This window comes from Vicugna pacos, chromosome 7, assembly GCF_048564905.1.
Source record: "Vicugna pacos chromosome 7, VicPac4, whole genome shotgun sequence".
Lineage (NCBI taxonomy): Eukaryota > Metazoa > Chordata > Mammalia > Artiodactyla > Camelidae > Vicugna > Vicugna pacos.
In genome coordinates, this window is record NC_132993.1 from 42,703,557 (window position 1) to 42,719,816 (window position 16,260).

Genomic DNA, 16,260 nt, shown 5'->3' on the forward strand with positions numbered 1-16,260 from the left:
AATATTTGTTTGAGAGACTAACAAGTAAATAATGTGGCTGCATTGTGTTGTTTCTGTTGAAGAGAGAACTCCAAAGCCACCTTAGTTTGGCAGCCGGAGGTGGGGCCTTAGAGTTTAGACTGGGTTTGCTTGATTAAAAGGTCCAGTGCTTCCATCATGAAGCAGTTTTTCAGTGAGGAAAAAAAATCAAGAAAAGGCCACTTGCCAGTTTAATTTGAGAGCACTGATACTGAACAGTGTAGTAGAACTAGGTGGTGGTCAGGATCAAATAGTATGCCCTTGGATCTGAGGCCTTATCTCCAAACTGTGCGATCTAGACCTTTTCTGAGCCTTATATTTTCCCCTGGGAAAGGGATGAAGGAGGTATCTCCCCTGCGGGGTTTTCACGAGGACCGCAGAGAGAAAGTAGCTCATTCTGGATGGACTCATCATAGGTTCTCAGTAACGGTAATCTTGTCTTTGTTATCAATTATCATTGCTACTTAAGAACAATTGATTGGTCACAAAAGTAGTCAGACAGTGTAAACACTAAATGCTTTCAGACCTGACGACCTATAATAATAATAATGGCTACAGTTTACTATTTACCATGTATCAGCCACTGTGTTCTATATGGTTTGTCTCTTTTAATCCTCATAATAACCTCATAATGTGTAAGAACTATGAATCACTGTCTTCCATATCAGAAAACCAAGACTTAGGCTGAGGAACATTCTTAAGTCACATAGTAAGTAGCAGACCGTGCCATGACTCTTCTATTACCAGTCTAAAGAACTTAAAGCCTTGGGGGGAAAAAAAGAAAGCAACACAAAGTCCAGAGTTGCTTCCCAGAAGTTCTTCCACAGACGCCAAGAATGTTGGGAGCCATCTGCCAGGTGCCAGGGCCTTCCCAGACGCCCAAATTCACACCATCAGCAAGACTGATCTGAGGACAGCCCAGCATGTGCCCCTCCTCATTAGCAAGTAGAATGAATGCATAACCCGCCCAGAATGGGGAGGAATGAATCCCCGACAACTGCATAACCTCTGTGACCCATGAGCCTGCACGCCCTGTTCCTGGCTGCGATCTGGGCATGGGGACAGCGTGAGTGATCCCAGAGCCCACCAGGCAGAGTTCTGAGGATCCGCCCTCCACCCCAGTGAACTACAACTGACATGTGCCCTTACATTTGATGGCTCTTAGGCAGAACACTCGGGTCACTCTCCGTCCAGATGTTCAGCTGTTTCTCTGTGTGCCTTTTCTTCCTTTCTTTTCTTTTTAAAGCAATGATTCGGCTTCCCTGGGAGATGCGAAGTAATGAGTGATTCCTTTTGCCAAATCCTTAAGTGACTTCCAAAATGCAAAACAAGTATGCTTGATTATGACCCGATTTCTAACTAAGGTGAATAATAACAGCAAAGAAATCCACACTGGTTGGGGCCAATCTGAATTACAGAAAATTCTGAGCCATAAAATACTTCAAGTGATGCAGTCTTATCATTTTAGGAACATATTGTGAAGAAAATCAATAACCAAAAAAGGGGGAGGGAGAGTTTCCAGTAAGAGGTCTCGTCAGAATGCCCTTAATGAATAGATGAAAATTGCTTGTGATTCTAAGATCATTCATGTTTGGTTGTTTGTGATTTGCTTTTAAAAATGCACCAAAGCACTAACAGTCTACAGAATCATTAAGCTTAGGACTTTCTCTACAGAAAGAAAAAGGTTGGGACAGGATTGGGGTGGCCAAGACCCGAGCCTCAAGTGAAGTCTAAATTTAAAGGTTTTACTGGATGTTGGATTTATTAATAAGACTTTAAAATTACTTTCAATAATTCATTTCCAGTTTTACGGTTGTCTCTTTATTCTGGAGAAATATGCAAACAGGTTTAAAGACATTCCCAACTGGATCTTCAGCCCTTTTCTGGTTGCATGTTAGAATCTTTGGAGATGGGTCTTGGGCATCAGAATTTTGTAAAGCTACCTGGGTGACATTAATGAGCAGTTCTGGCAGAGAACCATTGGTCTCTAGGTACTTGATGGTATAGAGATGGCTGAAACCAAATGAGACAAACATGCTTATAGGACCCATTGTCTTAGGTCTTTGGACTCAGCTCTAGGGTTTCTTCTCGTCTTGGAAAGACGTATTCCAACAGGCTCACCTCTGTGTTTATCCCTATGCCATTTCTCTAGAGTCCTTCCAGGTACCTAAATCACAAAACATATATAAGCAGGGAGTGATTTCTATTCTTGAGCAGAAAATCCAGTATTTTTTACACTAGATTGTTTTTACTAAAGATCAGTGTAAGTCAAATCCTCCAGAGTCTGGTCTATTTGAGAACCAGGACCTTTGGTAGGGGGCAGGGGTGGGGTGCTGTGGATGAGAGGCCTTCATTGCCTAGCATGCAATGCTTGACATAGATATTTGGCCTCCTGTAAATATCAGCTATTAATGTTAATTATTTTAATCTTGATTTTGTGTTTTCCTAATTGGGGCTTACTTCCTTATCAACTTTTTCTCCTCTAGAACCCAAGTTTGCCCTAAATTTATACTTTGGTCAAGGGAAAGGGAAAGAGATTTCTTTTGGTGAAGATGGGAGAGATGTCACAGTGCATGTAGGTTTCAGGTGAATGCAATTCATGGTGTCAGAGCTGCCCTTTAAAGAAGAAAAAGTTTTGGGCAGGTGGGGGTGGAATGGGTTGCAGGGGAAAGAAGAGAAAACAAATGGGAACAGATCTGTATTAATAAATATTCAGACTGAGTCCCACTCTTATGTCAGTGTTTGTAGGTGGTGGTATTACATATAGTAGTGGGTGATGGAAGTTGTGCACACTCTCATTTTTCACTTTAATTGCTTGCCTGAAAAGATCGTGACAGCTTCAAAGGTTGCTTCTCATTGCATTGTTCATAACTCAGAAGTAATATGCATGTGCAATTTGCTTCATTATTGCCTACTAATAACCAATTCTAGGGAAAGTCCTAAAGCTACCAAAGGAGCCATAATTTGACATGATGGTTTTCCTCCTCCTCTTTCTCCCACTCTTTAACTATCCCAGTTTAAAAGTGAGCCACAGATGCTGTGGTGATGTGGGTGTGATTTTACTCTGATTTTCTTTCCATGAGCTGATAAGTTAAATTCTTAGAGAGCATTTTTAAAACCTAGGAAAACAAGACAAGATATAAAATGTTTCACTCTCAGATTAGAACTTTGAGTCCAACAAAATAAATCAGCTTTCCAGTTGTTTTGTATTTCTGGTAAGATTTGATTTGGCTTCATGTAACTGAAAAATCCTCACATTGCAATGGCTTAAGTGAGGGAGTTTATTTCTCACTTTCAAGAAGTCTGAAGATGGTCAGTCCTAGAGTGGTGTGGGGCTTATGGGATCAGGAATGCAGATCCCTCTTGTGTTTCTCAGCCATGTATGACTTCTGTTCCCAGGATTATCTCCTACCCAGAGTGGATGCAGGACCTTCTGGCATTCTTCCAGCCAGCAGAAGGGAAAAATACCAGAAAGAAAGGCACGTGACTTTAAGGGGGCTTCCCAGAAGCCTTACATCCTATTGGCCAGGCCTTAGTCACAGGGCTGCACTGGATCAAGGAATGCTGGGAAATGTAGTCTTTATACTGGACAGCCATATTCCCAAGCATTATGGAGGAAGAAGGGGAAAATGACTATTGGGTGGTAGCCAGCAATCTCACTACATTATATGTATGATGAATTCTTAGATTTTCTATGCATCATGATACCACTGGTAATAAAATGGAGATAATTTATAACAGTGCAGAGTTTAATTTCAAAACATTTTATGAACCAAATAACCAAGTAGTAACTACACTGAACACATTGCTTATTTGATTCTCATTTCAGCCCTCACGAAAAAATGCTGTCCTTATCAACATTTTACAGATGAGAAAACTAAGACTTAGAGAGGTTCTACAGCTAGTATCACATGGAGGCAGTTTGACTTGTATGGAGTTGCATTATTCTTCTTAATACCAAGAAGTGAGAGCAGGGATTCCAATGAGAAGGTAATGACAACAGTGAGCCTTAGAGGCTCAGATATCAAATCATTTAAAACACTCAACTTGGGGACACTTTTGACTCAGTTCTCTTTTTATCCCAATCTTTTATATTCACTCCCTTGTGAAATTTTCCAAATAGTCCGTTTCAAATGTGCTTTTCTTTAGCCCTGCTGGAATTCTGCTAGGCCTCCTAGGTCCTCAGTCAGTGCTTCCTGATGAATTGGCTGAGCTTTATGATAACCAAGCGTTGACTCAGGGTAGTCGGGCTTTTGCTGTATATCATTGTTTTGTTGGGGGGGACCCGGTCTGATTCCAGTGCCTGCTGGAATGCGCGGCATTACGATGGGATTCTTCAGCGCTTCCCGTCCCTATCTGTGTCTTGAGTCCGTTATCTCTCCTTCCTTTGAGGCCCAGACTTCTTGGTTCTGCAAAATGTCTTCCCACACATCAGAAGCAGAACTCCTTTTCTTGCCTGTCAGACCCTTTTCACTTTGTTATTTCCTTACTTTTAGTAATGAGGCACTCAGTTCTGTAACACAAGGAAAATCGTGTATTTCCATCTCTGCTTTCACCAAATCTTGTATTTCTGTATTCCAGTTTCTCCCCCATTCTCCACACCACCACCAGTTATTTTTCCAAAACATGGACCGTATGAGTTTGTTCTTTCTGAGGCTCTCCGTCATTGACAGAATTAAATCTGAACTCCTGGAGAACATTTTGAAACTTCCAGCTTGTGGGCCCATGAAATATTTTCTTTCTGGAAGTTTCTCTGATTCTCCCAGAGAGCCATGTTGTTTCTCCAGCAGTGAGTATAGTTCTCTGGGTTGACACACATCACAGTCTGTCTTGGATTATTGTTAACTGTGAATTGTGTTGTCTTTCTTGCTCAGTCATGAATCCACTGACAGAATTTCCCTTGTGCAACTAGCTCATGGCAAGAATTTGAATGTCTTTCTTGAAATGAATTCAGTTTGAGTCTCCATGAAGAAAGTCAGAGCTCTTAAGTCGTAACAACCTCTTATATCTCTTGTAGCCTCCTAACCAGCCTTTTGGCCTCTTGGTTTAGACCACAGAAAATAACAGAAATTATCATCTAGAAGCAATCTAGGAGCAATAGCTCCATTCTCATAATACTCATTGAGCTCTAAAGCAGGGTTTCTCCACCCCTCTATTTTGTTGACAGTAAACTGTTGACATTTTAGGCAGGTAATTCTTTGTTGGGATGTGGGGGTGGGGGGTGTTGTCCTGTATGTGCATTGTAGAATGTTTAGTAGCATCCCTGGCCTCCACCGGCTGCTAGATGCCAGTAGCATCCTCCCCTGAATTATCTCCAGATATTGTCAAATGCTCCGTGGGGAGGGTGGTGGGGGAGGCAAAATTGCCCAGAGTTCAGAACCACTGTTATAAAGTATCTCTATAAGTATTTTATAACTAATGAATATTGGCTCTTCAGCTCTGCTACCTTTCCATAATGCCCACACACAGGCTTCTCACCTGTGCTTTCTGCTTCAAACTTCACACCATTTTTTAGATCCCCCAAACTCACCTATGAACGACTCCCTATCCCTAACCCCTTTCCTTCAAAACCCAGCTCAGTTCTTGTTCATCAGTAAATCCTTCCCAGATTAGCCCTTTCTGTCCGCTCCCCCCACAACCATTATCTGAATTTTGCATCATTTTGTAGCCCTCTGCACATCTATGCTTACTGGTATATATATTTTTATGTAAGTATCTGTATATACTAGACAGTCACTATGCATGAGTCTGTGTTTCTCTCCTCTCTGTCACTGCAGAAGCATACCTGGCAGCCATGATGGGCTCTGGCAGTCTCTATTGTCCCAAGTAACAGGGCGAGAGTTTGCATGGATAAATAACACCCTGTCACTGCTACAGAGTATGGACAGGTAGGTCAGACATATAAGGCAACACATCTTATACTTAAGGAAAATAGGTACCACTCTCAAGTGGTCATGAGTGACCCTAGGAGTCTGATGGGTTGGTAAAGAGTTAGAAAGCATCCTCCTCAGAACTGTCTCTTTCTTATAACTTTAACCCTCTGGCCATGCTGGAAACTGGAAATGCTGCATAATGCTGTGTTTGTTTATAAATGAGCCTCCTAGGGCATTGTCCAAATGGTTCCTGGTTGAATAATGTTTATCCATTCACTTGTGGAGGAAAACTCAGGCTACAAATGGGAACATGAATGCTTTTTAATAGATGGTGTTATTGTACTGCACAGCATCCCCAACTTTTAGATATTTAACTCATAAAGTTTACAGCAACACTTAACTGCATCTGGATTTCACATTGAATTTGGAAAGGCAAGAATCTCACTGTAATTTGCACTGACTGCCCTGTAATGGAAATTACGGCTTGGGAAAAGTTTCAAATGACGTGTCTATAAACGAAGGAAAAGTTGATCCATTCAGAGGCTGGTTCTGTGCAATTGTAGGGTTTTTTGGGGTTTTTTTGTTTGTTTTTTTTATTTTTGAAAGGACCGTTGCCAGCAAGAAATACTTATTTCAGCAGCTGAAGTAAACTAGCTGTGAATTAAAAGCTGGTCTTTGTAAATTGTTGGTTCATCAAAATTCAGTCCTAAAAGTGGAATGAAAGTCACAACAGAACTCTGCTGGCCTTTTAAGAAAGCTCTAAAGATTGTATGGAGGCCAGTGTTACAACTGGATGGTAGCAATGAATTGACTTCAGAGGATGAGTGGCCTTTTTAATGGTCAGAGTGGTGGGCTAATGGGTCTCAGGATGCAGGGCTTCTGGTCCTCACCCTGCTGTTAACTTGATTTGTTACTTAACTTTCCAAGCCTCAATTTGTCTGCTCCTTTGCTCTTGTCTCCCTGTCTCCTGCCATTTGTTTGTTTTGGTATCTCCCATTCATGTTCAAGACTTTCCCTCACATGCCTAATGATCGTTCTTTGACTGTTCTTGGTTCCCATTTAAGACTGAGGCAATAAAAAGCTGATGGGAGGCTCTGGATGGAGGCATGGATAAAGCTTGTTGACCATGGACTTCTCTGCGGGGAGATTGTTTAATCAGGGAACCGCCAGATGTCAGCATCTGGCAATCTCATCCCTGTGCCCACTTCACTTAATCAGAGAGGAATCCTCCTGACTGGCTGCCACTTGGGACCAGTAGAGTAGGTGTATTTCCGCTCGAATCCCCTTGTTTTCAGCGCTGTGTTCTCCCCACTGCCCCTCTACTTGTGCTGTGCTTGGTCTCCTGGCTCAGTGTCTGTAGGTAACCAACCTTTTAAACAATTCTTTTCTTTTTAGCCCTGAATCTTCCCTTCCCTTGCTGTTTGCAGTACATGGCACCTCTAAGTCCAGGGCTTCTACAGGGGGTTCACCTCCTGGCATGTGCGTCTCCCCACTGCAGGCACTTAAGGCTGTAGCTTCCTCTACTGTCTAGGTCACTTGTCACTCCTGGATGGGTTTTCCATCTTCCAAAACCCTGGTTGAAATCACTTGTCTGCTGACATCTCCCGTTTCTTTTTTCTATCCCTGTTTTTTTTTTTAAATTATTCCTCTATTTCTACCTTAGTAGGGCTATGGCAGGTGAAGGAAACAAATGCCCTTGATCATCTGCCATGTTTGACCAAAAGGCTTCCATTCTCTCATCACAGAATTAGTGTATCCATTTAATAATTGCTGTGCATCTCCTACATGCCTGGCACTGAGGTGAGTGCTGGAGGGATGAAAGAAGTTGAGATGGTTGAGAAGCATGGAAAGGGGAAAAGATATACCCAGAGTTGGCCTCTGCAGTGACCCAAGTGCTGGGTGGTGCTGGGAATGAGGTGGTGCAGAAAAAGGAGGAGGGATGAACATACTCAGCCAGGGATGCTGCGGAAGGCTCTGCTGGGTAAACTAAAACTCTGTAGCTTTATGAGTTCCAACTGTTGCGGGGCGGAAAACTGAGAACACGCTGTGCCCATTAATTATTACCAAGTGAGTCCAAAGAAAAGTGGAGTTTCCATCCAAGAGCTTCTATAGCACTCATCTGGCTGGGTGGGCCTTTGCCTTCCCAAGGTCTTCCAGGGCTGTAAGTCGCCCACTGCCTGCCCACCCACATCGTCTCCAGCCTCCCACTGTTGCCCTACACACTAAGCCTGGTGTTTGGAGGATATAGAATTTGAAGAAGACCTCACGGGGGCTTGATACCATATTCCCTCCTCACTGCTGCCCTCCCACCCCCGCCTGCAGATAGCTCATTGCGGATAGAGGTCTCATTAGTCCAGTTGATCAGTAGTATGGTTGCTTTCCGATTTTGTTAAATTGAAACTAATTCCAGGTATATAAAATCCTAGCAATGTAGACTAGTTAAAGCATAGCCAAAGCCTATAAGCTCATCAATTAGCCTCAGTTAACCCAGAAAACAACCTTGATAGAGTTTTCACGCAAGCTTGAAGATAGCACTATGAAAGACTCAACGTAGATTCCCAAATCCAGACACTTGGTTGCCATTGGTTCCCAATACCAGAGGTAGCAGAGCTGATGAACACAGGCCTCCCTGATCGAACAAGATGTGTTGTTTGCCCTTCTTTGATCATATTTAACTCTAGTTCCTACTGAAAAGGGTTTGAAGTCTGTCCTTTCCTATTTCTGCCATCTGCCTGGCTTTCCTCCTTCACTACTTGAGAAGTAATGGGAGCTGGTTCTGCGACATTGAGCCCTTTGCCACTTAATTGAATCTATAAAACCACAGGTCAGTGGGACCATATGAGCTACGGAAAGCTCCCACTTTGTGTGTCTAGTCCTTACTGTAGAGCTGTGCGTGCAAGCTGTTACCCCGAAATAAGAATGGTGGAAGAGGTACATTGCCGTCTGCTTGGGAGCATGCTGTGTTTGAGAAACTTTGAAGTAAGTTGATAGGTTTTTATTGCTTGGGTATTTTAAAATACCCGTTAAGATTTGAATTCTCTTAGCCTTCAGTCAGCTTGAAACCTGTGAGTGTGCAGGGGGTGATATGAGACAGAAAACAGCCATCTCTGTGCTGTTTTTGGCTGTGCCTTGCCCTACTGAGAAAGTTTGGGTTTATCTTCCTGTCACTTCTTTGTGATATAAAAGTGGCAGACTGTTGTTATATGGGGCTGTAGATAGCTGCATGCTGGGAATGCTCACTTTCTTGCCACTTGCCAGTTGAAGGAACATCACGTGGCTATTAAAAATGCAAGTGTTTCTATCCCACAGACCTTATCCTGGGGTGGATATTATCTATAGGCAGTAGTAGCTAGTGTTCTGGCTTCACATTTTTTTTCTATTGAAATATAGCTGATTTACAAGGTTGCATTAGTTTCTAGTGTACAGAATAATGATTCAGTTATACATAAATATATATTCTTTTTCATTATGGGTTATTACAGGATATTGAATATAGTTCCCTGTGCTCTACAGTAGGACCTTGTTGTTTATCTATTTTATATATAGTAGTTTGTGCCATAAAAAAGAATGAAATAATACCATTTTTCAGGTTCATGTTGTTATCAGTGCCGTAAACAAGCCAGAGAAGTATCTGGGGGAGATTGTGTGCTGTGACCATTGCAATTCATAGCACATTTCTTACTGTAGCAACTTATGAAAAAAAAAAGTGGTGTGGCCCATGGTATAAGGAATTTCTTTTTATTGTAGTCAGTCATCTCCAACGCATACTGTCTCCAGTTCACTCTGATTATGGCCTTCCGTCTCCGTCGTCATCCTGAGGTGAAAACCCTAGTCTGTCACTCTAATCCTTTCATGTAGAGAGTTTTTAACATCAGTTACTTTTCCGCCAGGAGGGGAGGAATCATGAAGGCAGCTGTTATACTGAATGTAAAGGGCCCAGCAGTGTAATTAAATCCATAAAGTGGTGAGCCACGATCCCCGCACACCAGTCAGCCAGGAGGCGAGTGGTGGTGCTCGTGTTTACGAGTGACCAGCAGCTGATGCTTTGCACCCAGTAGCACTTGTGCAGGCTTCTCCTGGTTTGTGGACACCAAGTGCCTAATTTCGTTTTAAGAATGCAAAGCTTTAATAGATGTTCTAAAGGTCGCCCGAGGAAACATTAAATGTGAAAAAGATGTTTCAGGCCTGGTGGACGTCTGTCTAGAAGTTCAACTTTCTTGTCTTTACTGGAGTCCGCCTTCTAGAAAGACAGGAGAATCCTGCCTGAGGAGCTTCCGTGTGGTCTTTACAGAGAGAGTGGCATTTAGAAGCTTCTGGGAGCCCATTTCACCACTCATAATTTGAGAATATGTGAGCATGAGTCAAGCACAGGTTATGGAAGGTGGTGGAACAAAGTGAGAAAGCAGTATTTCAAAGCCTTGCAAATAGAATGCAAACATTCTTAATTCTTTGTGAAACAAGATTTGAAGATGCAGTTCGTGTGAATGTCAGTGGCCAACACCATTTATTTGCATGGACGTCAGAGAACTGTAGAATTTTATATAATATGCTTTCTTCCCCTTCCCCAAAGAGGTACTGGAATGTGAAGAAGAAAAGAATAATGCAAATGCGTGTCTGTGTGTAGGTGTACAAGCACACACATGCGTGTGCACTAATAAAAATAAATAAGTCAAGGTAGCTTAGAGAGGTTGTATTTCAAATACTTTAGAAATTATACAATTTGGAAACAAAGCTTTAGAAGATGGTTTGTGGGAATACTGTTAGACTAAACTTTGGTTACAGGAATACAGGCAGCAGTGGAAAACATAAAAATGTTTATTGGGCTCTGAACTCTCTTCCCCTTTATCCACACATTTTAGACTCAAAGCAGTGCTCTTTTCTTTCAAAATAATATACCTGATATAATCATGCACCAGATGTCTCTGTGAAGAGATGCATTTCAGTGAATCAGGTTCAGGTCCCTGTCTCAGAAGCCAAGTGTCTCAGTCATCAGTGCCTAAATTTGAGGTGAAACTGTTTTGTGAGTGCTTGAGAAATCTTCCAGACATTTGCAGTCATTGCCATGTTCTTTCTTGTCTTCCTCTTTTTTGTTTTCATTTTCGTGGGTTGTGTCTCCAATCTCTTGTTTCTTACCTCGTTAAAGCGCCTGCAAAGACCTTGCAGGATTGGTCTGTCAAGTCACCATTTGCACACATGGCCCACTCAGCATCCCAGTGGACGCTTCTGGGGATAGAACACCTCTCCCCGGTGAGCCTTGTTCTACTGACTCCTCTCCAGGGGACACAAAGCATTCCTCTCAGCAGCATGGATATACTTTGGGGCTCCAGCAAACTTAGATGAGTGTGAGCAAAGGTTGTGTTTCAAAACTGGTTCCCTTGAAGAGTGGTTTCCGTGTATTTAGAGAACCGTGGGTTGTATCTGTAGGCCAGTGATCTGTCTCAGTTGCCTATGTAATCATCGTAGGAGGGAGAGGAAACGCTGAGTTACTGATGTGTTCTCACTGGCTCTGCCAAAACCTTGAGACCCGACTTGATGGAGCCATTCAGAGAACCTTTGTCTCTTGTTTAAGAATTTGGCTTTCATGGACTTGCGATGGCAAAGACCCAGGAAGTGGGATTTCTGAATAGTATGTCCCTGAAATTCTTGGCATAGGAAAAACAATAAAGGGAACATGAGATTCTTAACTTTAACACCAAGAATAAAATTGCCACTACTGTCCGGTTTTAGTCTAGGGGTGGAAAGCATTGCAAATTGATTTTTATGCTGTCATTTTTACTCCCCCGTGATCTGTGCCACTGTGTCTGCACCCCCTCCCCCCTCGCCTGTGAAGGCACTGTGGAGTCAGCATGTGCGTCTTACATCTACCACTTGCAGTGAGCATTTCCCGTACAAAGGTGCTTGAAACAACATCTGTCATTACATCAAAGAAGGTGTTATTGCCAAGTGCAGCTGGAAGAGTTCTAATAATGAGATGGTTTTAAACGCGGTTGTAATGAAAAGAAATCGGTGTGAAATGTCTGAACCTTTCTCTAAGAAAACAAAAACATGTTCAGTTTCTTTTCTTTATAGTCTTACTGTAGGAACGTCGTTTTTGCATATATTTACCACAATTGTTTCTCAATGTGAGAGGTTTGAGAAAACATTTCTACTTGTGAAAAGTGCATTTTTGGTGCTGTGTTGGAGATGCACCATTAGGGAAGGTTGCTATGGTGTTGAATTCTATCTCTTCAAGGGGGAAAAAAAACCCTCTGATGAATGTGGTGTTTGTGGATTCAGCACCAGCATGAGAATTTCTGATTGAGAGTCTAGAAAATACATTCATTATACAATTAAAAAGGAAAAGAGTTGCTCTCCAGAATGTGAATCCAAACCCAGAAAAGTGTTCAGTGAATAAGAACAATACTCAGTAGATTTTCAAATTGATGGAGTTTTCCAATAGTAACTAATTTGTTCCAGCATTGACGTGAGCATAATTAACAGAGACTTTCTTTCTTAGGCCGATTAACCACCAAAAACCATGCCAACATTGTAACTGTAAGCAGTGAAAACCAATATTTATGAGGGGGATTGTGCAAGAGTTTGTGTGACAGATGGACATTTTATCACTGTTGATGTTTGGAATTCTCTTGAAAAGTAATGCAATATCTTGTTATTTATGAATGAATGAACAAATGATTGTGCTTTGCTGACAGAGTTTTCTTTAAAAAGAGGTATACTAAATTAATCTTTTTCTCTCTTTAACCTCTGTTATTTTAGGTTAGGTAGCCTCGTATATTCTGATGCAAAAGCTGAAAAATCATAATTGTGTTTTTATTTCAGATACAGATCCACGTGTTTTAGAAAAACAAGAATTACAGCAGCCAACCTATGTTGCCCTCAGTTACATTAATAGGTAAGCCATTTTCAGAATTTATAGCAACCTCGTATCTGCCGCATGTTTATTTTTGAAATGTGTCTTTTTAACAGGGTAGAAAAAATGTTTTCAGTCTTAAAATATTTACAGGAGATTATTTAAAGTCAACCTCTATATGGAATTTTCTTGTTTCTCTGTTGGGAAGAGGAATAGTTGTAGTTCTCTGTTCATATGGTTGAAAACATGACTGATTTATAAGCTCATTCTGGAAGTATTTTGTATGCAGAGTTAGAGTATACTCTTTTGACTTCATAGGGCAGTTTGGGAGATTAATGGATTTATGTTCAAATGAAACTTCTAAACCCTGGGGTGAAGAGGTGCTTTATGAATTCAGAACATTGTTGAAATATCAGCATATATCAGGATATATAGCAAATTGAAATAATTTAATATCACAGTTACTTAGTAGCAGCTCATCTTTTGGTAAACCTTCTCAGCAACTGACCCCATCTGTATAGAACAACATGCGTTTTTACTGAAACTGAATGTGTGAGCACAACTTTAGAGAACAGTTAGAACTTGATATATCGGGTCTAAAAGAGGACTTGGTGTTACAGCCAACTCAAATAATTAGAGAGACAGGGATTTTTGAAGAGAACCTTAAATCAACTTATGTTAAGAAAACACATCCTCCCCCTACCCCCACCCCCAAAGAGAAAAAGGCAAAGGAAAAGCAAAACTAGTTTTTAATGGGAATGAAAAATTCTCTGCTCGTAATTCAGTGCATGAATTTCTGTTGACTGTCGCGTTTTTATATAAGGCGAAGAGTGTTTTTAGTTTCTTGGTACCAGACCTGAGGTTCAGGGTCTGACGTGGAAAGCTAGGGATGAATTAAATCTGTACTGTTTCATTTTAATGCCTTTTTAGAAAATTTACTTAAATGTTGTCTGGGCAGGGCTTTGAATTGGAGTCGCTGTGCTCAGTTCCAAGTTCTTTTATGAAGCAAGTTTTTGAAAGGATTCATTAACGTAAACATCTATTTGCACATCTCCTTTGGGTTTCCTACTTATCAGCCTTTCCTGGAAGTTAGATAAAACATCTGCAGTTTTTTATTACCCATAATTTTTGAGAAGTTTTATGAGGACACCTTCGAAATCACATTAGATACAAATAAAGATGTATGTACTTATCTGAATTTCTCACAAAACCTGTGTTGTTTCCAGAGATTAGTATAGGTTTTGAAAAGTCTATATATTCGAATTATGTGGTTGTAATGTATGTTAATTAGCCTACTAATATTGAAGAATAGGATAGTCTTATAGATTAATTGTGGTATTGAATAGGACTTTTTAGTAGTGTGGCTATTGTGTTTGGGGTAAAATATGTTACCTGTGTATATGTAAATTCATGTACCACTCCTTCTTATCCTAATGAGTCTGAGATTTTTCACATTCATTCTTCCTGTTTATATTATCAGCCATGTTGGCAGCAGGAATCTACTAATTACACAGGCATTATACACACTAAAGAAATACTCTGTCAGGTGTGATTGGGGACTCCAGTCGGAGAATACAGACAAGGGCCACAGACCAAAAAACCACCAGAGAACTTGAACCGAGTGTGATAGTTTAGCATAAACTGTGCTTAGGATGTGCTCAAATCCTAGAGAGTCACGGTGTAGTCAGTGGGTGTGAAATTTCCGAGATAAGTCTTCTGGGAGAAAATGAGTCATGTGAAAAAATAACTTTTTATTATTACAGCCGTATACAGGCATTGTAGAAAATTAGAAAATGTAACCAAACAAAAATTTGTTTTATTAAAACCCCACATTCCTGCCGCCCAGATATCACTACTGGTAACACCTTAACACATATTTTTTCCGATCACTTTGGAAAAATAGTATGTAACAGCAACTATACTTCAATTTGAAAAAAAAAGTATAAAATACCGTGGAATTTTTAACCATAAGCTGTACGTGTGGTTTTGCAGCCTACTCTTTAGTCACTGATCTCTACTTGTCCACTTCAGTACATCTGCATCTAATCTAATACCCTGATCACATGCAGGTTTCCCCAGACAATCTAAACAAGTCCGTTATAGCTGTTTTGTCTAACCCAGTCTCCAATCCAGAACATCACATCACACCTGGATGTTTTGCCCTGCAAGCTTTTAACCTGGCACAGTTCCTTTCATTGACAGTGACTTGTCAAAGGGATGAGCCAGCGTCCCCCAGAAAGCTCCCGCCTTCTGGGTGTTCTTTTGGCTGTCTCCAAGATGTCATTTTGCAGGTTCCTCTGTCTTCTTTGTTTGCTACCAGCCAGAAGTTGAATCTGGAGAAGATGTGTCTTGAACTGGACACGTTGTATTTAGAGGCCTGAGAAAATGGAGACTTCACCCCAACATGTCCTAGCTAGTAGAGAAGCAGACATATGTAGGGGGTTGCTAGTGATCTTTAGGTCAAGAGAAGGACTGCGTATGGAAGGTTGCCCAGGTTACTGACAACCCTTGGTGGACAGTGCCACGTTCATAACATAGGACTCAACACATGGTAGACTCTCTGGATATTGATTTGTAGGTGATAAATAAACACCTGGCAAATGAAAAAGAGAGCTGACCAACGGAGAGCTGCAAGGAGGAAGCCGGGTCTGGCCACGGGGGAAAAAATGCTGAAAGGAGTCTTAAGGGCCTTTGATACAGGAGGGAAACATATTGGAATTCACATGAAGCCTGTACACATTTAAGAAAAGAGTAATAAGGGTTAGGTAATGAGAAGGAAAGTCAGCTTGATGGCAATATCCTGCAGAAAGAGTACTATTTAAAAAATAAAGTTGAACAAATTAGATTTTTTTCCTTAAACCTCAAGGGGGAATAAATTCTTAATTTCTCTGAGCAGTGAAGACAGGAAAAGCATTAATATTTCTCTGCTCATATATCTGCATATGCAACTCTAATGTTCTTTTGGGCATCTCAAAATTGAGATGAAACTTTCTTTGGCAATAGCATTGACTGAAATCACAGAGTTAGGGTTCTTAAAATGGAGCTAACTTTTTGGATTAAAATAAAGAATTGAGTAGAAATTGGAGCCTTCATTTATAGCCATTTTAACTTGCTTTACTCTCGAACATCATGTGTTGAATAAAACTGTAATTCCTTTAAAAGCAGTTCTGTTACAACATCTGAGCAGATTTTAAAATAAAAATAGTTTAATGAGAAAAAGAGGGAGATTGAATGAATTAGTGGGGGTTGTAGGAATAGTTTGGGGGAAAAAAGATGGATATGACTGTTAAGGATAGGAAGTTCTGTTAATTTTGTGACGTGAGGAACAATGACAAGTTCATGCAATAGGAAATTTAATTGCTTAGTCTGTATAATATTTATTCTCCTGGAAAAAAGGATATGAAGGGCAAGGAAAAAACAAGATTTTGGATGAAAGAGAGAATATAGAGGAAATAATACTAGAAAGAGCAAACTCAACTCTTTTTATGCCTTGAGCTATATATGCTAAGCATTTTTTTT

At 40.8% G+C, this 16,260-nt stretch overlaps 1 protein-coding gene across 17 annotated transcripts in view; it reads left to right on the plus strand.

Moving 5' to 3' along the window:
• JAZF1 (JAZF zinc finger 1) overlaps positions 1–16,260 on the plus strand; it is a 461,275-nt gene that overhangs the window by 318,391 nt on the left and 126,624 nt on the right. For 16 of the 17 annotated variants that reach the window (XR_012074390.1, XR_012074391.1, XM_072964775.1 and 13 more), the window contains one exon: positions 12,711–12,783. Coding sequence is in view for 4 of the 17 variants with exons in the window: in XM_015237285.3 (XP_015092771.2) it covers positions 12,711–12,783 (73 nt within the window). In the remaining 13 variants the exon portion in view is untranslated. Of the gene's footprint in view, positions 1–5,886; positions 5,907–12,710; positions 12,784–16,260 lie in introns of those variants that run through there. The other variant, XM_072964776.1, reaches the window with a different exon arrangement.